Source organism: Mastigoproctus giganteus, chromosome 4 (genome assembly GCF_048544385.1).
Source record: "Mastigoproctus giganteus isolate SK-2022 chromosome 4, ASM4854438v1, whole genome shotgun sequence".
In the NCBI taxonomy this organism is placed as follows: Eukaryota; Metazoa; Arthropoda; class Arachnida; order Uropygi; family Thelyphonidae; genus Mastigoproctus; species Mastigoproctus giganteus.
In genome coordinates this window covers 75,969,767-75,996,775 of record NC_143578.1, presented here as the reverse complement: position 1 = coordinate 75,996,775, position 27,009 = coordinate 75,969,767, and the positions used below count along the sequence as shown (strand labels likewise).

At 36.0% G+C, this 27,009-nt stretch overlaps 1 protein-coding gene across 1 annotated transcript in view; it reads left to right on the top strand.

The window, feature by feature from the left end:
* The window catches only part of Tapdelta (Translocon-associated protein delta), a 90,112-nt gene that overhangs the window by 29,397 nt on the left and 33,706 nt on the right, over nt 1-27,009 (top strand). The window contains exons 3-4 of the mRNA XM_090371621.1: nt 4,584-4,658; nt 16,772-16,861. Of these exons, the coding sequence (XP_090227747.1) occupies nt 4,584-4,658; nt 16,772-16,861 (165 nt within the window). The remainder of the gene's footprint in view (nt 1-4,583; nt 4,659-16,771; nt 16,862-27,009) is intronic.

Genomic DNA, 27,009 nt, shown 5'->3' with positions numbered 1-27,009 from the left:
TTTCCTTTTCATAAAATTCCATTACGTGAGAAATAACCGTGACAATAGTGTTATATTTTTAACTTTTAATAAAATCAGTTTTTGTACAGAATTCCGGAACAAATAATCAAATAATCACTCCTTTCAGCATGAATGAACTGGGCTACAGACTCAATTCTGATTGGGTTTACTTCTGTATGCTTTTCTTTCTCTGCCAAGAGAAGTTGCACTACCTGTACATGAGATGTGGCCACCTCACACAAATTCAAAAAAAAAATAGAAAAAAGTAAAAATAATGTGTCTATTAGGTGCTTTTTGATCCTACTTTGTAACTTTTATCAGTAAAGGTTAAGATCAAAAACTTCCTGGACTGAATTTGTTAAAAATACCTGAATATAGAATATGGAAAAACTTTTTATTTTGTAATCCAGAATGTCTAGAAGCCATGATGAACCAATGGTACACATTCTGCTAAAGACATGCATAGGAAGATATACCAGCATGCGTCAACCTGGTGGCACCTCAGTAGCCAGGTGAGCAGGAGCAGTAATGCGTAGCATACGCTTCTTGATTAGACTAGGGTTCGAGCCTGTGACCGCCAAATACGGAGGCTGCGGAAAGGTCAGGGAATGACCACCTCATATCCTCGCAACAATATGGCCTTAGTTGCTAATGCTCCTAAAAACCAAATAACAAACAAACAGTGTCAACCTGATAAATATTTTTTTAAAAAAAAACCTGTTTTATTTGAAGAAAATTTGCTTTATGGTCTGTCAGATTCATCTAACAGTGTAAGTGTGAATGTAATTGTTTGCAAAATTATGCAGCAAGAAAATTCTTGTTAGAAATTTTAAAATATCATTTTATAATATCAAAAAAATTTTCAAATCGTAATTTCAAATTATTATTTTTATATTGATATTTATCAATCAGTAAAATAAATATTTTATCAATACAGTGAAACTTCCCTTTAACGGACAGCCATGGGGAACGAAAATGTGTCTGTTAGAGAGAAGTGTCCGCTAACAAGAAGTCTGAGGGAGAAAAAAAAAAAAAGAAAGAAAAATCGTTAAACGTTTAATGTAAAATTAAATTAAAATATATACAGATTTTGAACAATATTTTTGTAAATAATATACAATTACATACATAAGAGATAAAGAAAAATCGTTAAACGTTTAATGTAAAATTAAATTAAATTATATACAGATTTTGCACAATATTTTTGTAAATAATATACATACAATTGTGCTATGCATATCATGACTTTATCTTAAGAAAAATGCATACAGTAATCACTTATTTTCTTCTGCACCTTCTTCCGGCTGATAATTTTGTTTTCAACATTTGTTTGGTTTGGAGTGAAGAAACCATCGAAAGTCCTTCAGTATCTTCTTCAGCGACGAAAAACATTTTTAAACAATTGATTTGTATGAGCGCTTCTTCTATTTTCATCGGTGGTTCGTCATTAATATGTTCTTCAACAGAATGACCTCCTTCCATTTCTTCATCCTCATGAGGAACTTCTTGAAAAATATCGATGATAATGTCGTTGATATCTAGAGCACCATCTTCTGTAGTGAGGTTTGAGTCTATATCTTTGTAGCCAGGGTCACTTGTAGCGGAAGTATCGTACATTATCAATAGATGTTGAAGTTCTTGTTCTTCTTGGTGCTCCACATTGCTGTTCACAACTTCAATTTTTGCGTTTGAGAAGCTTTACAAAACAGTTCACTACAGTTTGTTTTCTAATTGCGTTTACTGAAGAGGAAATCCATTGAATCGCATCTAGGATGCTGATTTTCTTTGCAAGGTCACTCGCACATGTTACATCGTTCATGTTTGCAATAAGATGTCTTAAAACATGTTTTCTGTAGTGAAGTTTAAAATTTTTTATTATCCCTTGATCCAAGGGCTGACACTCTGCAGATGTGTTTGGTGGCAGAAAAATGATTTGAATGTTGGACAATTCAATGTGCGGGTGAGATGCAGCATTATCCATGAAAAGAATAATTTTTCTGTTTTGACGAATCATATTTTGGTTAAAGTGACTTATCCATTCGCTCATGATATCTCGTGTCATCCACGCTTTTTTATTAGACTTCCAGTCAACATCCAAAAGATTCGACTTTATGCCCTTGAAACAACGAGAATTTTGTGGGTTTCCTATAACAAGAGGTTGTTCAAAGTCTCCTAGCATATTTGTACATAATAGTACAGTCAAGCGTTCCTTAGAAATTTTTCCGCCCTGGCACTTTTCGTTTTTTAGACTCATTGTTTTTTCAGGAAGAGCTTTAAAAAAACAACCCTGTTTCGTCACAGGTGTAAATATCCTTAGCTTCAAAATCACGACATAAATCTTCCAATTTGATGGTCCACTCTGTTACAACCCCAGTATCAACAGATCCACCTTCACCACTTATGGTTTTCCAAGAAATTTTATGCCGAGTTTTGAACTTGTCTAACCATCCCACAGAAGCTTTGAACTCATTTACTCCCATAGATTTCGCAACCTCCAAAGCCCTTTCCCTAATAATAGGCCCATTAATGGGAATTTTTTTAGCACATGCGCGACAAATTTGAAGTCCAACAGTTTTCGGGAATGATTTTTGAACCCGATCATTTCCGTGTTGCCAAAATTGTTTGAGCAGTTCATTTTTTTCCTTCAGGATGTTGCTTACCTGCGTCTTCCCGATTTTGAATTTTGTAGCGAGATTGCGAACACTATTTTTTTTCCGATCATACGCATTAATGAGTTCGACTTTATCTTTTAAAGTTAAATGTTTACGAGAAGACATTGTGCACTTCACACGACACTGAACAAAACTGAAAAGACGAAAGGCCGGCCATATTCTCCCCCCCCCCTGCACACACCGAATTCATCAGAAGTTTTACACGTGCCTTAAAATTCTTGAAAAAGGGTTTAGAACCGCGACGTAAACCTTGATAAAATTCAGAGAATCGGAAATAGAAAATAAACACACGATTGAGGCAATACGTGGAAGAAATGTTCCTAGAAAAAAGGGCCGTGAGCTCGCCTGCTGTCCGTTATGGGGAGATCAAATTAAGTGCTAATCTAAACGAAACAGTGCAGATTGCCTGTCCGCGTCCGTTAAAGAGAATGTCCGCTAGACAGAAGCTGCAAACACGTTAAAACCAATGGAGGTGAGTTGGGAAATTTGAAAATGTCCGTTGTAGAGAGATGTCCGTTAACGAGAGGTGTCCGTTAGGAGAAGTTTCACTGTATTTATAATATCATATCAATAAAAATAAAAATATCACAAACAGTTTTTATTGATATTATAATATCAATAAAAACTGTTTTGCTAGTTTTAGTCTGTCTGCCTCTATTCCTCCTACCTTCCCATGGCATGTGAAAATTGTTTGTTTCAATTTGTTTTTGCCATGCAAAAATTGTTACTTTTTTATTTGTCTGTTTTTGGCATGTGGAAATTCTGTCTGCCCAGCCAATCATTATATATATATTTTTTAACATTATTTTTGGAATGAAAGCTGAAGAAGGTTTACCATTACTGGCCTAGAATTTTTTCCTGTAGGTGAAATTTTGGTTGCACACATCCAATGGTTTATTTTTATTGCTTGTTTATGGTAATTAATTTTGTAACATTATTTTTTAGCGTTGGTTTAAAAAAAAAAACTATAACATTGTCATTTTGTTGGGGAAAAAAATCAGATGAAGAGTATAGGAATTATTTCTGAAACACAGTGAAGAATCTTTATCAAGAGGTAGGATATCTGAATGGTACAAGTTCTACAAAGGTGAATGAAATATCATCGAGATTGATGCTGCTTGTTAAGAGACCTTGCACGTCAACAAATGATGACCTTGTCCCATCCATTAAAATAATTAATTCTTTGTTCTCAAGTTTTTAACTGCAAACTGGATGGAACTTTCAAATAAACTGATTGATATTTCTAGTTGTGATCCATGATTTCTGAAAACAATAGTGACAGGAAATGAAATAAGAGTCACAAAGACAATGTATTTCATTTCCCAGTAGCCCAGTTTTCGAGGAAGAAAAAAACTGGGATTACACAGGTCTAAAGGTAGCAAGTTATGCTAGAATTACATTTTCACTATAAAAACATTCATACTTGTTAATAAGATTTACATACTCTGAAATCATTAAGCACTTGAGCTATGCAATCTGAAGGAAGGGATCTTAATCTGTGGGCACAAAAAAATTGAAAATTACTCCACAACAGTGCTCTGCTCATCATGCAGTTACAATTTCTGAATGCCTTTCTGAATACTCTGTAACTGTCTTACAGCATCCTTCTTGTTTATCTGACATTGTGCCATACAATTTTTATTTCTTTTTCCAAACTGAACTCATAAGTGACAATTTAAGTAGCTACAACAAATGTAACCCATGAAACTTTCAAATAAAGGACTTCAGGGAAGTTTTTTTTTTTTTTTTCTGCAATTGTATAACTGATGGAAACAATGTGTAAATAGTCAAAATAGTTATTTTATAAAATTCAGTGCATAATTATTTGTAAATTATAGTTGTTTAAATGAGAATTAATTTCTGGAACTCTGATTTTCCCTTCTGTATTAACTAAGTGATTTTTAAAATTAGGATTTGACATTATATGCTGACATCAATGGCAAAACAGTACCTGCTACAAAATCCTTGGATAATAATAAATATCAAGTAAGTTTTTTTTTTTGTTTTTTTTTTATTTTCTCTTTTTTGTATAAATTTGGCATTATATATTTTTAACTTATCCATTGTGACCGTAAAATTGACATAGCTATAACCAGTGGCTTACTCATTCCATAATACAGTTCTGGAACAATGTGTTACAAAACAAAATCTGCCTGAAGTGACCACTTGTGGGACTGCTCAAAAGTGCTCACCTGAGGCAGAGTGTTACTACATGCAGGATCTTTAATTTTTATCCAGAAAGTTACTTTTAGGAATATTATATGATAGCCAAGAAAAAATAAGAAAATGTGATTCTGTAGTGTGTTTCAAAAGTCTGGCATAAAATTAAAAATCTATTATGGGAGAGCTATTAGTTGAAGAGAAAAATACAACTTTTACAAAATACTGTACAAGGGATATTTTTATGAAATAAAAACTTATTTCCAAATATCATAAGTGGATACTACACAAAATAACAAGGGAGGGTATACAGGTTACTTTAAAGGGCATATCAGCCATTCGTTTTCCATTAATCACTATACTAATTTAACCAAGCTTACAGAAATTTGTTCAGAAAGACACGACAAGTTGAACCTAACCAATATCTGGATTATCCAGACTAAAGAGGTTAGAAGAAACTGGCACTTGGCAGCTCATTCACAAAATGGGTAACTATCAACATCCAATATAAAATGCAGGAAGAACAAAACTGATATGGCACTGTCTTGAAAGTAGAGATGGGCAAAATCAAGTCATAATCAAAATAATTGATTATGGAATTTTCATAATTGATTCTATGCAAATTAGGTGATTGCAAAATTGACAAGAAAACTGGGGGGGGGGAATAAACAATAGAAGAATTTGATCTGACATTATCAAAACTGAAGATAAAGTGCTGTTACCATTCAACCAGTAGTTCCATTAGTCATTATATATATATAATGGTAACAGCACTTTATCTTTATTTTTGTTATGTATATATAATCAATTATTATAGATTGTTATAGATTTCATAGTTGACTAATTTGTATATAATTGATTATTTCGATTATTAAAATAATTGATAATTAATCATTGATTATGAAAATCATTCAATTGTGTCCACCTCTAGTTGAAAGAGCATAATAAAGTGAAACTGGATATCTCAGGGAATGCTCCTTCTCTGGGTACTACATAACTGCCATATTAAAATGTTAACATGGAAAAAATTTCGAAAACTGAATTCACACTGGCACTACATGTTGCTACCTCTAGCTAAAGACAAAAAATACTACAAGGTACAGAAACAACAGAGTCAGTTAGACAAAGGGTTCACTTGATTAAGGAGAATACTTAATTGGTAGCCTGTGGGTTGTCGGGAGCCATATCCTTGTGGCAGCCCGGTGTGCCAAGCTTCTGGGATGCGGTAGATGTGTGAATTTTTCATTGCTGTTGTGTGATGGCTAGGCTCTGGGAAGTCAGTGTATCAGTTGTGCAGACTGGGTTTGTGATCTAGTAGATTCTTCAGTTATTCTTTGTCTGGCAATGGATTCCTGTAGGAGCTGAAGTTATGGAACAGGACCAACAGCAATATAAGCAGAATTACCAACCACCCACTCAAGGATCACTCTTTACTGAAAGAACTCGGACACAATCAACAGGCATAAACTTCTCCATTGGAGTAATGTTTTTTTATTTAGAGTGGTGCAATACTAGGTAACTTGAGGCAAAGTGTCTCTACAATTGAGTAGTAAATGTAGTTTACTCATTGTTAAACATAGAATGAGGCTGTGCCCTATTTGTATAATGATTTAAAAAATAAACGTTATGGTGCAAAGCTCTCCGGCTCTTGGTCACTTTGAAATTTTTCCATATGGCCACCTGCATAAAATTAATTGCCCACTTCTGAGTTAGACATCGCAAAATTGAGTGTAGAAACTTGAACATAGAGAGATAATGGCGATATACCACCACTGAATGCCCAGCATCCCAGGCTTGCTGCCTAGAAATAATTGATTAGTGGCTACTTAGCCAGGTGCACAAATATCAAATATTTTAATGATGATGTTCATTTTGATGCAGCCTCACTACAGGAGTCAATAGATAGTCATACAATTAGATCATTCTGACACGTCGTGCTATTATTATAACAAATAACATTCTGGATTTGTCAAAATTACTAGTTTGACTGGTCAATTTGCAGTCTGCATCAGTGTTTCAGCTCATTTCGTTCACTGTTCCTTGTATCTCTCTAGTTTTTAATTTCCAATAACTTTACGTGCTTAACCTTAATCATTATATATTAATTTACACTATGCATCATTGTATTCCCACCCACCCCAGGTGTGTGAGAAAAAGGATGAACGAGTGGGAAAAAAACAGATAATTTAACAGAAAATGTAAGAAAAAAAGTTAAAATTATTATAAAATGTAAGAAAAAAAGTACAAAATTGGAATGAAGTAGAGTGTGAATGAGGATTGAGTGCAGTAAGTGTCTCCCCCCCCCCCCCCCCCGGATAGGATGATTACACCAAGCAGACACCATGCTGTGGCTATTTAGCCAGCCTGGTGTGGGATGCTGACACTGGCTGGCGTGGCCTGCCTCTTGGCCAGTGTGGGATAGAGCACCAATGCAGGCACTCCTACGTAAGGATCCTTTCCCTATGTTCTTTCATTTCTACCACCTGAGTTGGTTGATTTCACTCTCCAATCACCTTCCCCCCCCAACCTGGGTGGCACTAAGCATTTCAAAGACTTTTGATCGTGTTTAGCAAAAAGTTATTCTAAATAAGGTTCCATCTTTTGGTTTGTCAACAACTGTTTGTAATTGGGTGTCCAGTTCTCTCTGGCCACTGACTGCAGATGATGGTAGATGCTCACATCTGGTGAGTATGGGCTTGGCACACCCAGGGTCCTCAGCTGGATATCATCATTCTTCTCTTTCTTGGTGATTCCCTTCCCTTCCCCTCTCTCTCTCTCTCAGGGTAACTCAGAAATGTTTTTTTTTTTTTGCTGGTGTATCATAAGCCTCCAGCTTCCTTGCACCATATGGCTAATAATAATAATAATATCTCTCTCTCTCTCTCTCTCTCTCTCTCTCTCTCTCTCTCTCTCTCTCTCTCTCTCTCTCTCTCTCTCTGTGTGTGTGTGTGTGTGTGTTTTCTAATTCTTCACTAATGTTGGTGTCTCCAAGGAAGATGATAGCACATTGCATTCTACCTTCCAGTTTGAAAAACTTTGTCCTGCACAAACAGCTTCAACTTCATGAATATCCACTACCAATTCCTTAAATGCTGATCTCAAGGTAATTCTCCAGTGGGGCAAATATAACTTAGTTGATTTCAGTCCTAAAACTCAGTCCTGTCTTATATATCACGAAAAGGATGTTTCTGTTCCTATGCTTATCTTCAATGACACTCCAATCACGGTACTAAGTACTAGGCAAGATCATACAGCTCCATTGTGGGATTACCCTGACTTCTAATCTCTCTCTCTCTCTCTCTCTCTCTCTCTCTCTCTCTCTCTCTCTCTCTCTCTCTCTCTCTCTCTAAGAAGCATAAGCACATCACAAATATTGCTTCCTCTGCTTCTAGCAAATTGGGTTTTCTCTTTCTTTTGCTCTCAGTGTTAGTTTTCTTCCAAAATTGGAATGAAGGAGAGTGTGAATGAGGATTATGAGAGCTGTTCACTGTACAAATCACAAATCTGCTCTAACATGGAATATTGTTCTCGCTTCTGGAGCAGTGCCCCCAAAACCCTCTCTCAGGCTACTAAATTCCGTTCAAAAGAGGGCATTTAGGTTAATTAATGACCATCTCTAAGAGTCTCTCCACTCTGTCTCATAAATGTTCTGTTTCTGCTGCATGCCTTTTCTGTAGATACTTCCATGGGGCCCTGTTCTTCTGAATTGGCTTCTATAATTCCTGCTCTCCTTTTCAAAGCAGTCCAAATGCATGCCACAACCATTCAGCATCCTTTTACTGTCTAACTTCAAACTCACGGAACCAACTTTTCTTCCTCGTTTATTCATTAAAAATCTTTTCCGGAACAACCTTCCTTATGTATTTCTTGAAAATTACACTCTACAGAATTTTAAGTCTAATATCAACAAATATCTTCTTTCACCTTTCCAATCTTCAACCTAATCACGGTACTAAGTACTATAGATTCTAATACCTCTCATGTTTGGGGGTTTTTATTAAAAAAAAAAAAAAAGAATCCTCAAGTCACTTTGGGCATTCCATATGGGATAGTTGGGTTCGACAACGATTCACGCTTAGTTGTGACCCACCTTGTGGTGTAGATGGGCAGTAGGCAGACTTTACAGGTGATTGCCTTCCCAGTGGCAAAGTGGCTAGAAACAACTGAACAAAACAAACACACTGCATAAACATAACATCACACGCATTTCTGGCCATTTTACAGAGTTATCTATTACCACAGTGAACCATGGTAGGGGTGACTTAGTAATGCTAGGATATCTGTGTTGGATATTTCGATATTACTAATTAAAGAGCGGATGTGGGTAGGCTGTATTCTGTGCACTAAACTTTGAAAATTTTGAGAGAGGTGATAACATTTTTATGATGTAAGAGGAAAGTTAAGCAAATGCATAACTTCTGTACAACACAATAGGTCGCAGTGGTTTATCTGGTTTATGTAGTTTGATAGTACTGAAGATATGTGGCATAATATTGTTCCTAATATCCTATAAATTTTAGTGTGTAAATTAATTTATTTTTTGATAAGTAAATAAGTAAACCATAGTTAAACCCAAACTTACAAAGCAATACATTTTCTAACAAATCCATTTTCACAAACATATAATTAAAAATCAAATGTCTTCATTGGAATTAATCTTTTTAATTAACCTCATTCATTAATACATAAGCAGTTGAGAGGTAAGTTTCAATATTTTAGGTTTCTGATCTTTTTATTGCCAGTTTATTATTCCTATTAAATAATGCAGTAGCTCTGATTCCTATAATTTCCATAGAATGATAGTTGCCACCATTAAGCTAAAATATTAACCTATACTGTCTGATTGGTCCAACGAGTAACATACTTGCCTGAGAAATAAGTTTGTGGGTTTCAGTGCTGTCTCTGGGTGGTGCAATTGTACAGTATTTTTTAATATGAGTTATAAATTGGGATATGATTTCAGCAATTGAATTCCTAAATATATACTACTGTACTATTAGTATTAAGTACTATCCGCAGAACTAGAATTCTAGCAAAATGAATGATTTTATACACTGTGAATTCATTGTAATGATGACATATAATTTAAGAAATATGTAAAACAGAAAGAAACTGGTGCCGAAAAATTGTTAAAGAATAAATCCATTACCTGTGGTACTTTTTTTTTTTAAGCATGTCTAGCCTACCCCCACCCCATTTAAACAATTGTTTTTGTTGTGTTTATTTTGAAAATTATATATCAGTACTCATAATATAACCAATATCACTAAGATGTGTTTATTGCATTCGGTATCAGACACTGGCAACCAACAATTGATCCTGGTTCTAAAAACATGGCAGCATACCTTTTTTTTTCCTTTTGTAAACACTTTGTAAATATTACTAATAAGAGTGAAATGAAACTGAAAATTATTAAATATGACCCTAGTATGGCATATTTATAATTATTCTGTTATATATATAATATAAACTGTTTATTTAATTTAAATTAATGGGCATTAATTTCATTTAAATAAGTAATCCTTTTTTTTTAATAAAGACTGGCTTACTGGCACTTTCAGTGTTTCAACCCGTTTGGCATTTTGCTAAAACTGTGTAGTTACCAGTCCAGGGAACATTTGTATATACAGTCAGTCCTTGTATAACCCAGGTGGGAAGGAGCAGCAGTGCGTAGCACACGCTTCTTGATTAAACCGGGGTTGGAGCCCGTCACCACCAAATACAGAGGATGCGGAAAGGTCAAGGAATGACCACCGCATTTCCGGGAGCAATATGGCCTTAGTTGCTAATGCTCCTAAAAACCAAATAACTAACAATCCTTGTATAACACGTGTTTACACTACACTAATTCGATCATACACGATTTATAAATAGGGGAACAATATCTTATATAACACGAACCGAATTCGCTTATGCACAATTCGCCTTTGTGTTTACAAGAAATGACAGTCGAACGCGGAATCACCCCAACTGAACGCAACACAACGTAAAAACCAACACAATTCCAGCTAGGCGCCTCCGTAGCCAGGTGGGAAGAAGCAGCAGTGCGTAGCACCCGTTTCTTGATTAGACCGGGGTTCGAGCCCGTCACCATCAAATACGGAGTTTGCGGAAAGGTCAGGGAATGACCACCGCATATCCCGGAGCAATATGGCCTTAGTTGCTAATGCTCCTAAAAACCAAAATAACAAAAAATAAAATTCCAGCTATCGGTATAATCGCAAATGCAATTAGATCAAGTTTACTACCAGTTTATAAGATTCCACTAGCAGAAACGCAACTGGAAATTGTTTTTATTGTTTTATGGTAGTAACCCCTAGAAATGTGCTTTAGTAAAATGTGAGGTGTTAATAGTGTATCTCTGTGTATCAAGCGTGCCTCCTCGTTTTGTAATTGTGCTTTATTTCCTGAAAATGAGTAAAATACTTAAAAGGTGTGAAAAGAAAGCGTCCTCTTGAAGACACTGCAGATTCAGAGAGAAAAAGAAAAGCGATATCAATAAACAGAGGCGGACTGGGTCAAAAATTATTACCCGGGAAAATTTGTAGTGGCTTCATACTAGCATTTAAGGCCAAAATCACACCGGCCTCCAGCCCACTGGGGTTTCCCCCGGTAAGGTTTATGGCCAGTCTGCCTGTCGATAGAGAAAAAATATGAAATTGTGAAACGCTTTGAGCGAATTGAAAGACCATGTGATATTGCACGTGCTACAGACCTAAATGAGGCAACGCCAAGAATTAGAAAGAATGCAGAGAAAATAAAAACAACTTTCATAGCAGGAACAACTCAAAGTGTAATTAAAATCCATTAGATTAAGACACAAAGAATTGGAAAAGATGGAATGGCTGTCATCTGTTTGGATAGAAAATCAAACAAAGTACAAGTTTGTTTACGATAGAAGCAAAAGCATTAGCAATATTTTATTACGTAATAGTCATAATAAAATACGTAAGTATTTTATTACGATTATTTATTGTGTTTGGTTATGTTTTGGTTTCAAATGTGTGTTCAATTTTGGGTGGCCGGCACCTAACCTTATTTTTCCCATAGGGCCTGTTGTTTATATTGCACGATTTTGCATTGCATGAGGGTTTCTAGAAACACAGCTGTCGTGCTATACTGTACAAGGTGTGTTCAAAAAGTGGACTATGAAGTAGTGACAGTAAGCACACTTACAGGTTGGATAACTTAGCACCCTTAAAAATAGTGTCCGTCTGAGGTGATGCACATAGCCCAACAATTTTCCCCCTCTTGGAAGTGTTTCGGGAAGATTGATTTTGAAATAATTTTATTTGTTGCTTCTCGTGTTATCATTTGTCATCAAATTAGCATCCTTTCTGTTTTCTTTCAGTCTGGGGGGGAAACAAGTCTCATGGCTCCATATCTGGAGAATTAAGGGTTGTGAACTGGAGCATTATTGTGGTGAAGCAACCAGTCTTCTACTTTTCCAGCCTTTTCTTCAAATTACATCATGAAGATGTTTCAGAACTTCAACATGGATTCTTTGTTAATTATTTACTCCTCGTAAGTATATTTGTGGATAGAAAACGCCCTACATTTAAAAAAAAAAAAAAAAAAAAGGCTTTATTTTGCTGCATTCTTTTGGGTTGGGGAAAGAGTCTTCCACTGGTATGGCACTGTTTAGTTTTAGGATCATACCTATAAATCCATGTTTCATCTTCAGTTATGATACATATGAAAAATGTTTCATATTCACTTGTTCCTTTGTAAACAGCCACAGCATGAACTTTGTGAAAACTTCTCATTTTCAAAGTTTTTGTTAAAATGGAATGGCATTACTCAACAGAGAAACAAGTTTCACCAGAAATTTCATAAACAGTTAATCTTTGGTCATTTTATACCAGAATTCTCACCTGAGACATGATTTTGTTATTTGTTGAAGTTGAGGGATGTCAGATTGCAGATCACTTTCAAAAGATTCCCTGTCCTCTTTGAAATGATGGTGCCAGTCAAAACTTTGTACAGCCCATTATAGTTTCATATGCTATTGTAAGGTCTCGTGATTTTTCCAGTTTTAAAACAAAATTTCACAAACACGCACGTTCAGTGTATTCCAACCATTTTGAAATATGACAAGATGTGAAACCACATCTTCGTTATCAGCTGAAAATAGACTACCTTAAGTGAATGACTTACTGTGTTGGAGGTAAGGATGAGAAATGTCTAAATGTGTTATTTGTTGCAGTGCTTTCTATTGTACAACTTTGAAGAACAATCTCCATAACTTGGATACTTTTTGAGCAGATTTCATATTGTGTTTATATTATAATTAGCATCCATGAATGGAATGTGGTAGGTTAATATAGACAAAAAAAAAAAATTAGATAGATATATATTTAAAAAAATATATATATACATATATATATAAAATAAAAGAATAATATTAAGAAGCTAAGTAATCATTGAGTTTAGAGAATATGAAAAGGAAGATAGTGGATAAAGGAAGAAAGTGGAAACCTTTACACTTTCTTCATACTGTGTGTGTGTGTGTGTGTGTGTGTGTGTGTGTGTGTGTGTGTGTGTGTGTGTGTGTGTGTGTGTGTGTGTGTGTTTAAATAATGGCTTAAACGTTTAACATAAAATAAGAAAATAAATAAATAAATATTAAGCTATCATTAGAGGCAGCAAAATGCACCTCCTACACATGAAGCCCATATATATCCGATAATTCAAAATAAAACAACATAAAACATAAGCCAGTAGATGGCAAAAAATGTAGAGCAAAAATTAACATAAAAGAACGTAAAAATAAACAAACAGGGAGGGGGAAGTAAAGGTAAAATATAAACAGTAGCCGATAGTCCCCTATATAATTTAGCACTTTAATTCCAATTAATAAAACCGATTTAAAATAATGCCAATTATAATATGATTTAGCGGTACCCCCCTAGAAGGTACCAGTTCCGAAAAACGTGAAATATCACCAAAAAGGGGTTAAAAAAACTACTGAAAGATTATCAAAATAATAGACTGACCATTATGCCCCATATCGACAGAGGACAACGAGGCCAATAATGGTCATGGAATTGCTGCATTTCGTTTGTTATTTGTTATTTGTTATTTGGTTTTTAGAAGCATTAGCAACTAAGGCCATATTGCTCCGAGATATGCGGTAGTCATTCTCTGACCTTTCCGCATCCTCCGTATTTGGTGGTGACGGGCTCGAACCCCGGTCTAATCAAGAAGCGTGTGCTACGCACTGCTGCTCCTGCCCACCTGGCTACGGAGGCGCCCACTGCATTTCAATTGCTATACAAATCATCGCAAAGGCGAAAAGATCGAAGAACCTAACCACCCATTCCTCCTCCGATCAATCCACCAATGCAGAGGATTTGCACAGCGGTGGTCCTTATGCAGCGAGAAATAATTTATAGAACAGACAGCACTCTAGATCAGAGCCACACCACTGACATAATGTAAGCTTAGCCAGCTTATATAAAAGAAAAGAAAGGGAATAGATGGCGGCACAGGCGCTGCTTATTTAGCATATCATGCTGTCTGTTCTATAAATTATTTCTTGCTGCATAAGGACCACCGCTGTGCAAATCCTCTGCATTGGTGGATTGATTGGAGGAGGAATGGGTGGTTAGGTTCTTCGATCTTTTCGCCTTTGCAATGATTTGTATAGCGACTGAAATGCAACGATTCCATGACCATTATTGGCCTCGTGGTCCTCTGTCGATATGGGGCATAATGGTCAGTCTATTATTTTGATATTTTGTTTTTCTTTCAGTAGTTCTTTTAACCCCTTTTTGGTGATATTTCGCGTTTTTTGGAACTGGTACCTTCTGGGGGGGGGGGTACTGCTAAATCATATTATAATTGGAATTAAAGTGCTAAATTATATAGGGGACTATCGGCTACTGTTTATATCTTACCTTTACTTTCCCCTCCTTGTTTGTTTATTTTTACGTTATTTTATGTTAATTTTTTGCTCTACATTTTTTGCCATACTATATTTTGAATTATCGGATATATATATATATATATATATATATATATATATATATATATATATACACACACACACATAAATTAGCCTAATGAAGTAGTTAAAGTAAAATAAAAAATGGTAAGAATATAAAGCTATCATTAGAGGCAGCAAAATGCACATTCCTCCACATGATGCTCAATATATAACTGACATTAATGATATCAAATGTACATCAAAATTAATGCTAGTAGCATGGCATTAATTTTACCATGTTGAGTGAAAAATAATAAATTAAACATAATAATGAATCAACAGGGAGGGAGAAGAAAAGGTAAGACTAAAAATTGTAGCAGAAAATCTCCAAATAAGTTTAGAAAATCCAATTCAGAATAATAAATCAAATTTTAAAATTTAGAGCCAATTACATAAGAATTTAGCACCATCCCCCTCGTAAGGAGTCAGTTCCGAATTACGTGAAATATCACAAATTTCACATAATTCGGAACTGGCACCTTACGAGGGGGATGCTGCTAAATTCTTATGTAATTGGCTCTAAATTTTAAAATTTGATTTATTATTCTGAATTGGATTTTCTAAACTTATTTGGAGATTTTCTGCTACAATTTTTAGTCTTACCTTTTCTTCTCCCTCCCTGTTGATTAATTTATTATTTTTCGCTCAAGTTTTGCCATGCTACTGGCATTAATTTTGATTTATATTTAAAAATCATTAATATCAGTTTTTTATATATATACAGTCCATTCCGGTTATTTGGGACACATCGGAACTAGTGCATTTTGGCCCGATTAAGCAGCTGCCCCAATTAACCAAAGTTTCACGTAAATAGTTAAAAATACAATGTACCCTTCCCCCTTTTTTTACATTTGGTTCACAGTACAATCAAATCACGTTACAACAAACTCAACATAGTAAAGTACCGCTCACTATGCAATGTGCAGTAAGCGCCGGTCATTGTGATCACGTTTGTGAATTGAATTTTAATTCTATTACACAGCGATTCTAATTAGTGAAAATAGGGGGAATATTATCCACAGGCTATAAAAGCAAAGATATATTAAGCACAAATTTACCCTTTATTACCTTACCAATTAAAAAATATGTGAAAATCGGAAGAATATACGTGATAATCGGAATAATTAATATGTACTGTAATATGTACATACAAACTAGTTGACATTTCTGTTCACTGACATTTGTGGGTGGGGGTTAAAATTTAAAACAGTAAAAAGATAAGCAATCAATAACAAAGAACACAGCACACACACAAATTGCAAGTAACACGATACGCACAAGTGAGAACGGAGTAATGAGTTACAAAGCTTTAAAAATAGGAATGAAGAGAAGATTTGAAAATTAATTTTTTTATTTGATTGAAAATTTCATGGAAGTGTAAACACATTTCACCATAATAACCCACAGAATTCCCAGCTGTCTGTATTATCGCAAATTCAATAAGATCGAGTTTACTGTCAGTTTATGATAGATTTCACTAACAGAAAAGTGCAATGAGAAAAGTGAGGTGACTGCTAATTGTTTTATGGTTGTGACTTCCAGAATTTCGACCAAACCATGTGGTACCGTCGGAGACAGTCGTAGGGTAATCTCCAGTGCTGCGGTCTCCTGCTCCAATTAAACAGCATGCTGTCCCAATTAAGGGAAGTAAACCCTGGCTATTTTCTCGATTGGTTTCTGTTTTTTAAGATTTGCCCCAAATGAACGGCTGCCCTGATTAACCGGTGCCCCAAATAACCGGAATCCAGTGTGTGTGTGTGTGTGTATTCAAAAACCTTAATCTAAATGGATTTCAAGGTTTTAGAGCACAAAAAACAGAAAATCATTTGTACTTTGGTATAAAATGTACTTTGTAGATATAAATAAAAAGATATATTCTGCTTTTAATTATGTTTTTGATTCAAATTCTCTTTTTTTTAAACACTGGATATATATAAATATGCTTTTCTAGGTTAGTTGGACTGAGGAATCTGGAAATATACCTTCAGGAAATTATCCTGTGAGAATATATGATGATGAAGGGTTTTCAGTATTAAGAAAGGTAGGAAAACAACGTTCTTTTACTCATAGAAGTTTAGATTTTAATTCAGCCACCACAGAATTTTATTTGTTACTAATTCATCATAAAATTTAATTTAAAGAATGATGATTATGATGATTAACATTGGAATTATTGAGGTTCCATACTTGACTCCCATTATTGTGCTAGGTATAAGTTTATTAACCTTACACCAAGCACATTGGCATATAGAATACAGTAAAATAATAAGTTGAGCTTAAAAATTAAAATGTATTAGAATCAAAACAAAATAGAAATAAAATTACACTGGTGTCAATTTTAGTATTTCTTCAGTATGGTCTTGTCTTCAATCTGCATCATTGATTGTTGTAGAATTGCAGAAGTATAGCTCTGGAAAAAATAAATAAATAAAAATCGGCCTTCTCAGTATTGTACAAAAGTAAACCTCAGTATTGTACAAACCTAAACATGGTTGATATGCAAAATGGTGATAAATGTCCCTTAGAAGAATATCAAGATGCATAGTATTTGCTTAGTTTATAGAAGAACCTCTAAAAGAGGATGAACCACAATGAAGTTCCAATACATGTAAAGCCTCTTGACAGTTGGCAGGAGAGCTCTGTCATCTAGTGAATTGTGTTTTCAAGGATTGTAGGAGGTTTGGGTTAAGAGTTGGTAGATTAATTTTTTTTTTTTTTTTTTTGCTTAATTTTGGTAATCTTTTAATTGTTTAAATTTTATAAATTTAATTCTTAAGTTAATTCTTTTAAGTAAGTTTTAAGCATTCTCAAGTTTGATAGTTTTATTTTTTGTTAGTTTGTAAACTTAATTCTGTAATATTTTGTAAGTTTAATTCTTACCTCAACAATGGTTGCCGCAGATCCACTTTGACTTTGAATATTTTGTCCAAGGATATCATTACTCAGGCAGGAATAATTGCAGAGAATACATGAGTCATGAGTTCATCGCTTATGTAGTCTGTGACATGTATTCCAAGATCAGTATAATAAATAATCCTAACGGAACTGACAATTATTTTCTTTATTCTTGGTGTAAGAAGTATACTGATCTCAAATTAAAACTTGATGCATTATTATATGACATTATCACTGCGGGAATAGATCGATGCCCTAGAGACAAATAAAACTGGGGATTTATCAGAAACACAAATGTCTAGTTCAGTGGTTCCCAATCTTTTGTCACTCAAGTCACATTTTAAGTTATGAAATGAATATTAACAGCACACCGAAATAGTGATTGCCATTGAACTCAGTGAATTTTTCCTAATCTTGCAGCACACTTGAAAAGAGTTGTGGCACACTGGATGGTAACCATTGAGGTTCCCAGCCGGTGTGTAAATCTGATGGTATGGGATGCAAGCTGCAAGCTGCATCTCTGATATGAGTCCTCAAGAACAGAATAGTCAATGCATACTGTTCTGGTTAAAGAGAATTTAGTTGTGTTGGGAGATTCCACTGCCAGTGAAATGGATAACATTTTTGTAATAAAGATAGGCAAATTACAACCATAATGTCTCTGCCAGCCACAGTAATTAGTGATGTTACCAGTAGATTGTCAGATTTTAAGAGGTATAAAGAGAACATTATTATTCCTATTGGGGGAATAATGGTATTAAGCACACATGAACTGACAATTTTTTGGATGAATATATAACAATGCTGAAAAAGTGCCATGAGTTAGGTCAGAATGCGTATTTTCCTGTAGTTCTTTTTAGGCATGATAGGAGGGCCTGTATGCTAAAAGCCTTGCGAATTAACACAAGATTTGAGGTACTCTGCAAGGCTTCTTTCGAGAAGAAATTTTTATCAGCATCGTCCACCATAGTAGATAGAAGAAATCTCTTTTGTAGAGGTGGAATACATTGAACAAAGGTTGCAAAAATCTGTGCCAATATCATTGAGAAGACATTAATGGTTCAGAGAACTGCTAGTTGGGAGAAGGGTTAATATTGATGTGTAAATCTGATGACATCTCAAGAGTTCTTGTTTGTGGCTGCAAAAAGCTGCCCTGAATTCAAGATACCCTAAAGGTATTAATTTTTCAAACAAACTGAAAGCTAATTCTAAGCTTAAATAACTTCAAGGAGTTTATTGGGATAGTAAATTATACAAGAACACTTAGTCTTAACTGGGTCTGCAGTAATATCAGGAATGTTGTCAATAAAATGATTTAATTCAAACTCCTGGTTAGGAAAACTAACACTGACATAATAAGGCTAATGGAAAATGGAAATGTCAACAAGAAATTGGGGCTAGTGTGTTTCACTATGGTATGTAATATGTATTTAGGAAGGAGAGGGACAGGCAAGATAGAAGTGAGCAAATGTCACTGTATTATTGTGTGTGAGATTAATATGGGCATATTAAATGATTGTTTTCTGCTGCAGCATGTTCGGGAGGCAACCCAGAGAGGGTAATACTCTTGATCTGGTTATCAGCAGTGATCATTCGTGTATTAAGAATTTGCAGATAAAGGAACCACTAGGTGGCAGTGATTACAGTGTACTGATGTGGTATTTACTTAAAGATTTAATTACCATCAGGGGTAAAGGAAAGGGTTTTTGCTTCCATAAAGTTAACTATAGTGGTCTCAGACAGTTTTTAAATTCTGTACAGTGGGATCAAGTGATGATGTTACCAACAGCAAATTCTAAGTGGGAAGCATTCAAGGAATTAATTGTGGAAGCTACTAAACGTTTCATACCTATTAAGAAATATTGTTCAAGGTTTAGGCCTAAATGGTTGTCAAATGAACTATTGAGACTCGTGGCAGAGAAGAAAAATGCATATAAATTATCAGGCTACACAGAAGCCTATGGCAGATATAAGCTAGTCTGTAATCAAGTTACAAAGGAGGTTAGGCAGGCGAAGGCAGATTATGAGAAATCTTTGGCAAAGGATGCTAAGAAAAACAGCAAGGATTTCTTTACTTATATAAACTCTAAAAGGAGATGAATCTGATTGGTCCACTTGATATCGATGGTTCAACTATTGATGATCATGCTCAGATAGCAAACAAACTGAATGAGTATTTTGCAGCTACATTCACACATGAGGAGTTATTAAGGTTTGAAAATGGCAGAAGGTTATCAAATTATAGCAGGGTGCTTAATGATTTTGTAATAACTGAGAGCAAAGTGGAAGAGAAATTGTTGAAGTTAAACATAAGAAAGGCACCTGGGGTGGATGGGATCTATCCAGTTATATTAGAGGCGGCGAAGGAATTAAGCAAACCCTTAGCCATAATTATGAGAGCATCCTTGGACTTGGGGAAGATCCCCACGGACTGGAGATGTGCAAATGTATCCCCAATTCACAAAGGGGGAATCGAAGGGTGATGCGAGTAATTACAGACCAGTTAGTTTAACTTCTGTTCCGGGTAAAATAATGGAGTCGCTAGTTAAAGATGCACTGCAGGATCATCTAGACAAGACTGCAGCAATAATTCAGACACAGCATGGGTTTGTTAAGTGAAAGTATTGTCTGACAAATTTGATTAGATATTATGATGTGATTACAAAGGAACTGGATGCAAAAAATAATTTTGATATCATATACTTGGATTTCAGGAAAGCTTTTGACACTGTTGCGCATGGAAGACTACTGTACAAATTGGAGCAGAATGGTATTAAGGGTAATTTGCTACAATGGATAAAAGGATGGTTGAGAGGGAGAAGACAGGGTGGTAATCAATGGGTGCTGCTCTTTGTGGACTAATGTTATTAGTGGAGTCCCACAGGGTTCGGTGTTGGGTCCACTGTTGTTTTGTATATTTATCAATGATATTGATGAAGGTATATCAGGCTTAATGTCAAAGTTTGCAGATGATACAAAAGTTGGCAGGGTTGTTAATGGCAGTGTGCTACTGCAACAGGATCTAGAAAATTTGGGAAGATGGGTTGAGAAGTGGCAACTGAAGTTTAACATTGACAAATGCAAAGTACTGCATATGGGTAGAAGTAACCCCAGAGGAACGTACCAACTGTGTGGTACCACACTGAGGGTGGTAGAAAATGAAAAAGACCTGGGAGTAATTGTACAGTCATATATGAAGTTTTCTGAGCAATGCAGACAGGCTGCCAGAGCAGGGCATGGGATTTTGTCAATGATATACAGGAATTTTGTTAGCAGGGAAAAGGAGGTGATTGTCCCTCTGTATAAGGCAATGGTCAGGCCACGCCTTAAGTACTGCATAAGGTCTGGAGGCCTCATTTTAGGAATTATGCAGATTTGCTTGAGAGTGTACAGAGAAGGGCAACAAGATTGGTGAGGGGAATGAAGGGATCCTCTTACCAAGATAGGCTTAAGTTCTGCAAATTGCAGCGGCTGGAGACTAGGCACATGCGAGGTGATCTGATTGAGGTGTATAAGGCCTTGAAATGGGAGCACGCTGAATTCTGATGGGATTCTTCCACTTGTTCAGATTACGAACCTAAGAGGGCATAAATCCAAATTGAGGGAAGACAGGTGTAGAATAGATGTGTGGAAATTTGCCTTTAGCCAGCGGGTGGTTAATTGCTGGATCAAACTTCCATCTGTCGTTGTGGAATTTGATAGGTTAAATAAATTTAAGGAGGAACTAGGAACTGGACAACATTTAGAGTGAATGGTTGTGTGAATTTTTTTTTTGGTGATGCTACGTAAGCTCATACGCTTGCTTTCTTGCATCACATGCCACTATTACTATTATTGATTGGGCAAATTGAAATCACAGTGGAACAAGTGGGTGGGAAACTTTCCATGAGGAACAAATTTTTTTAAATAAACTAGATAATTATTATTTGCATCAGCATGTTAGGAAAAATACTAGGGGCAGAAATATTCTAAATCTGATCACCCACAAACTGGATGATGATTTAGTGGCAGACAGCAAGGAGTATTAGGAAGGAGTGATCATTAATTTCTTAGTTGCATAATAGGGGAGAAGTCACAGTTGTTAAAGAGAAAGAAATGGGTTTTAATTTCATGAAAGGAGACTGTGATGGTTTAAGATGTTACACAGATCAACTAAACAGTTAGCACAGGGAGGCAACGTACATTAGAATTGTAGAAGCTACAACTATACAGAGGATGGACAAAATAATGGAAATACTTGATATGAAAGTAGTAGTTTTTGGAATGGCTGTGATATATTTATGAACATGCAGTTATGATTTTTTTTTTTTTTTTTTGTTTGATTGTTTCTTTTTTGCAGGTAGTAGTGTGAAGAAAAGATGATAAAATCTGATGTTTATTTAGAAGTGATATAAAAAGGTACATGATGAAAATGACCAACCTGTCTGAATTCCATAGGTCAAAACGTTGGCATGTATTTAGCATGCCAACAATTAGGCATCGGTGACTAAAACTACTGTTTAACATATCCAGAGCAACTGTGTTGAAAGTGGTGTCTGCATCCACCAAGAATGGAAAAACAGAATTTGATAAGACAAAATGTGGCAGAAAATCAAAGCTGACTGAAAGTGACTACTTTACTGCCAGATGCTGAAATGGATTGGAGCCCAAAAAAAACCCCATGAAACTACTGCCTTAAAAATAGCTGCAGAATGTAATGAGTCTTAATCTAGTTTCTAGCAAAGCAGTTCAGCAAGAACTTCATAAAAACTGAAATTTTTTTCAGTTTTTATGAAGTTAACTTTTTAGGTAGCAATGTCTTGGTATTCTTTAAGTCAAACCACTTTCAAACCACTCATTACTGATGGTAATAATAGAAAGAGGATGCATTGATGTAAGGAGCACAAAAACTGGACACTTGATGATTGGAAACAGATTTTCAAATGAATCATCATTCACACTTTTTTATTTTTCCAACATCAGGGAGAGTTTACATTTAGTGAATGCCAAAAAAAAGCATCATCCTGGCTACCTTGTACCAACCATCAAACACGGAGGAGGAGGGTTATTAACGTTTTAGGTAGCAATGTCTTGGTATTCTTTAGGTCCTATCATCACCTTGAATGGGCAAATTATTGCCACTGATTACCTTGATATTCTGAGTGATCTGGTTCATCCCATGGTGCAAATGTTGTTTCCCACAAATAGTGCCATGTGTTAAGAAGATAATATTCCAATACACACTGCCAGATGTGTCCAATCATGGTTTGAGGAGCATACAACTGAGGCTAATCATATCCCATGGCCTGCACAGTCACCAGACTTCAACTGTTATTGAGAAACTGAGTGTATTTGGAGAGGACAGTGAGAAGCAGATTTCCTCCACCTACATCACTGTAGGAGCTTGAAATGTTCCTCCATGAAAAATGGTCCAACATTCCTCTTAAAACAGTTGAAGATTTATTTGAACTGTTTTAAAGTTCAAAGATTTACTTGAATCTATTCCACATAGAATACATGCTATTTAAAAAGCAAAGGCTTTTAAAAAGTTTTAGTCTGAATACCTGTAACCCTTATCATATTTGTTTCCATAATTTTGTCCACCCCCCCACATAATATTCCATTAAGAAACCATAGCACAAGGATGGTGCCAAGGTGGATGAATATATAGCTGACAAGTTTAGTAGAGAATGAAAAGTACTGAATCCTATAGCAGCTCTAAGTTGGTCTATAATAATACCACAGAAAAGTTAGGCTGGAAAAGACTGCATATGAAAAATTGCTGACTAAGAAAGCAAAGAATGGGAATAAGGAATTTTTCATGTATACAAAATCTATACAAATAAAAAAAGAAAGAATCAGATTGGACCCTTCAAAATTTTCCCATGCCTTTTAATGAGTGTGGAAGTCTTTGATAAAGTCAGATAATTCAGATGTTGCTGATGAATATTGAACTTTTAATTTGTATTGACCTTTACAGATGAAAGCCCTTCATAGTGATGTGATGAGAGGCTATGTGAATGAGTCTGAACAGTATGAAATTAGTGATATTGAAATTGCAGAATTTTGTTTACTAGAAAATATTTTTGATCCTAAAAGCAAGTTATGACTCCTGGAGTTGATGGCATCTACCCAGTAATTTTAGGAGAGGTGGTGATAGAATGCATTGAATTATTAAGCTTAATTAGCAGGGTATCATTGTTGAATGCAAGTGAGATTCCTGTGGATTGACAAACTGTTAATATATCACCAGTATGACTGCTACTGTTGGTGCTGTACAAAAACTCGTACAGAATTCCACAAATAACAGTAAATTACCAATAAACGTACTTTTACCTGATGGCTTTCACTTGCCTTCATCTGTATCCATGCTTTGATATCCATAATAGAAAAGCATTGAAAATCCAAATCTGCAGCGTTCATGATCCTGGTCGATATTTGCCATCTACTATCAGGCCGAGCTGCCCAGAGACGTGGACAAGTGTAAAGTGTATTAGTTGTCTGATGGCACCAGGGGTTCCCCCCATCTCTGCATTATATTCTTTGTATGTATGACACAGAACTCTATGGAGGCCAGAGATTTAAAAAATGTGTGGGGAGTGGTTTGTTGTATAGTATTCTGTTCTGTTGTTTCTCTGACCATTTAGCCGTTGGGATCAACCATTGCCCACACTTTGCCACGAGGAGGTGGGTCAGGCGCCCAGTAGAATATTTAAGTACTCTGGCAGGCCCCGTCACCTAATTTCCGAGGATTTCAGTGGCAAGGCATATATATATATATATATATATATATAGGCGCCTCCATAGCCAGGTGGGAAGAAGCAGCAGTGCGTAGCACATGCTTCTTGATTAGACTGGGGTTCGAGCCCGTCACCACCAAATACGGAGGATGCGGAAAGGTCAAGGAATGACCACCGCATATCCCCGGAGCAATATGGCCTTAGTTGCTAATGCTCCTAAAAACCAAATAACAAATAAAACAAAACAAGCACAAATTTTCCGCAAGCCGAATTCCTCCGTCAAAATATTGTGAACGGTTTGGTGATTCAAATTCAACTCACTACCGATCATTCTGACTGTCAAACATTGATCAGACCTCAGACGAGCCCCCTCACTTTGGTCACATTTTCGTCCATTTCTGACATGCAAGGTCTTCCAGAACGAGGAAAACCTTGCACGTCTTCCAGACTCTCACGACCACCTAAAAACCCGTGCCTTCAATAGAGCATGCTCTCCATAAGCCTGTTTTAATTTTTCATAAGTTTCTATTGCGTTTTTGTTAAGTTTGATGCAAAATTTGATCGCGCAATGTTGCTCAAGATTTAGTTTTTCCATTTTCGTAAAGCATCACTACTACACACACACAACTTGCTGTCAAGTTGAAACTCACTGAACATCAAGTGAAAATGTACGTCTCAGTTGTTGTCAGAGGCGTGGCTACAGTATTGCCAGTTTTCGAGCCACTCATTCAATCTCATTACTTTTTAGACACACCTCGTATATTGTTTGATTATGATTGGTTGGTTTTGGTTAGTTGCAAAACAGCCACTCCCCGATTAACGTATGGATTGCATTCCACAGAACTATGTAAGTAAGAATTTCCCCCATGCTTGTGCAGCACTCGCAACTCTGCTCACTGAATTGATTGAATCAAAATAAATGCTTTATGAACATGTGAATAGAATTATTTATTGCATTTATTCAGTTTTTTATCTCATGCACAGGAAAAATTACAAAAGCATGCAATTTAAAAATTATAAAATTACCAAAAAAGAGAGGAGACAGGCATAACATAAGTTTTACCTCTTGAGCATTGTTGCCAGAATTGATGTCTTCAGCTGTTAAGTACGCTGCTGCAGAGGTTGAGGGCTGTGGAGATTTAGAAGAGGTTGGTCGCTCAACCTTACAAAAGAACATATTAATGGATGACTGGACAGTGGCTTTTTTCTTTTCATCATAGATTTCTTTGTAGCAAGCAAGCATATCATTTACCCTTTTGTTAACTTTTAAGAATTGTCCGCTGTCAGGATCCTTCTTCTCAAACCTCACCATTACCAATGCAATTTCACGAAATGCCATTGCCATCTCTCTGGTGATGAAGTGTCTCGGCTCCTCATTTGGTTCATATTGAGCTTTATCGGCATTTTAGAAGAACTCTTTATTGCATACAAAAGGTCACATTCCGCAGCTATAAGCCAGGGTTTACAGTAAAAGCTAATACAATGTAATAAACAAGGATGAGAAAAGAGAAAAAAAAAAACAATATTATTACTAATTATACAAGGGTAGGATTAAACATTTGAGAAAAAAATTACATTTATATATGAAAATATATACACAGCAGCATGTTATCAAGTTAAATTATTCTCCGGGGAGCAGTCCTTTTACAGTACTGGAATCATCTGAGCAGGCACAGAAAGTTGGAATGATGTAGTGATAGATCCATGGCAGTGATGGACAGGTCCTCTGGAGCAGGTTCTAATATCCTGTGATGTGGTCCTGAGAAGGAAGCTGATGGAATAATTTCTGCATATTTTATCGATGCAAACTTGTAGAGGTCGCCGTCCAAGGAGTGTATGAACTGCAGTATTTGCACGGGTAAGAACCGATTGGATAACTTTAACCAGTTTGGGGTCACCCCAAAGGACTGGATTGGCCTGAAGGCTTGGTACCAGGATTCTTTATCCGCAGTTAGCCCAGGAATTTGGTTCCAAAATACTGCTAACCGTTATTTTTACGGCAAAGATGTGTGTTCTCTCATGGATAATGGCAGGAAGATGTCTAATGTTTAGAGCTACCGCCATTTGAGTGGTCCTTAGTGCAGGGGGGGGGAGGGGGAAGCCGAAATTTCCATATAGCCCACTTCAATAGCAAAATCCATCTCAGATGCATTGTGGCAGTTGAGGACCAGACTTCTGCACCATAAAGTATGACCGGATAGACATGTCTTAATATAACTGCACCCAACAGCCTGGTCATGGACATGCATAAGTTGTTACTTAAGCATCCACCGTAGTCAACAGAACTTTATTTGCAGGTGGTCTGTTGGTAGAAAGGAGAACTTATGGTCAAAAATAACGCCCAGATCGGTGTGTTGCTGAATGGCAGAAATTGCAAATCCTCTTAGATTGGGTTGCATTATTGTTGGGTTCCGTTTGAGCGAGAAAGTCAGCTGTTTCAACTTCTCAGGATTGATGTGAAGGCAGAAACCGGAGAGGAAAGCTTGAGGTTCCGGATTTTCTTCTTTCACTATCGCTGCCTACAAGTCAATAAGTTCTTTGTTAGATAATTCCTTCTCTTCTTCCTCTATTAACT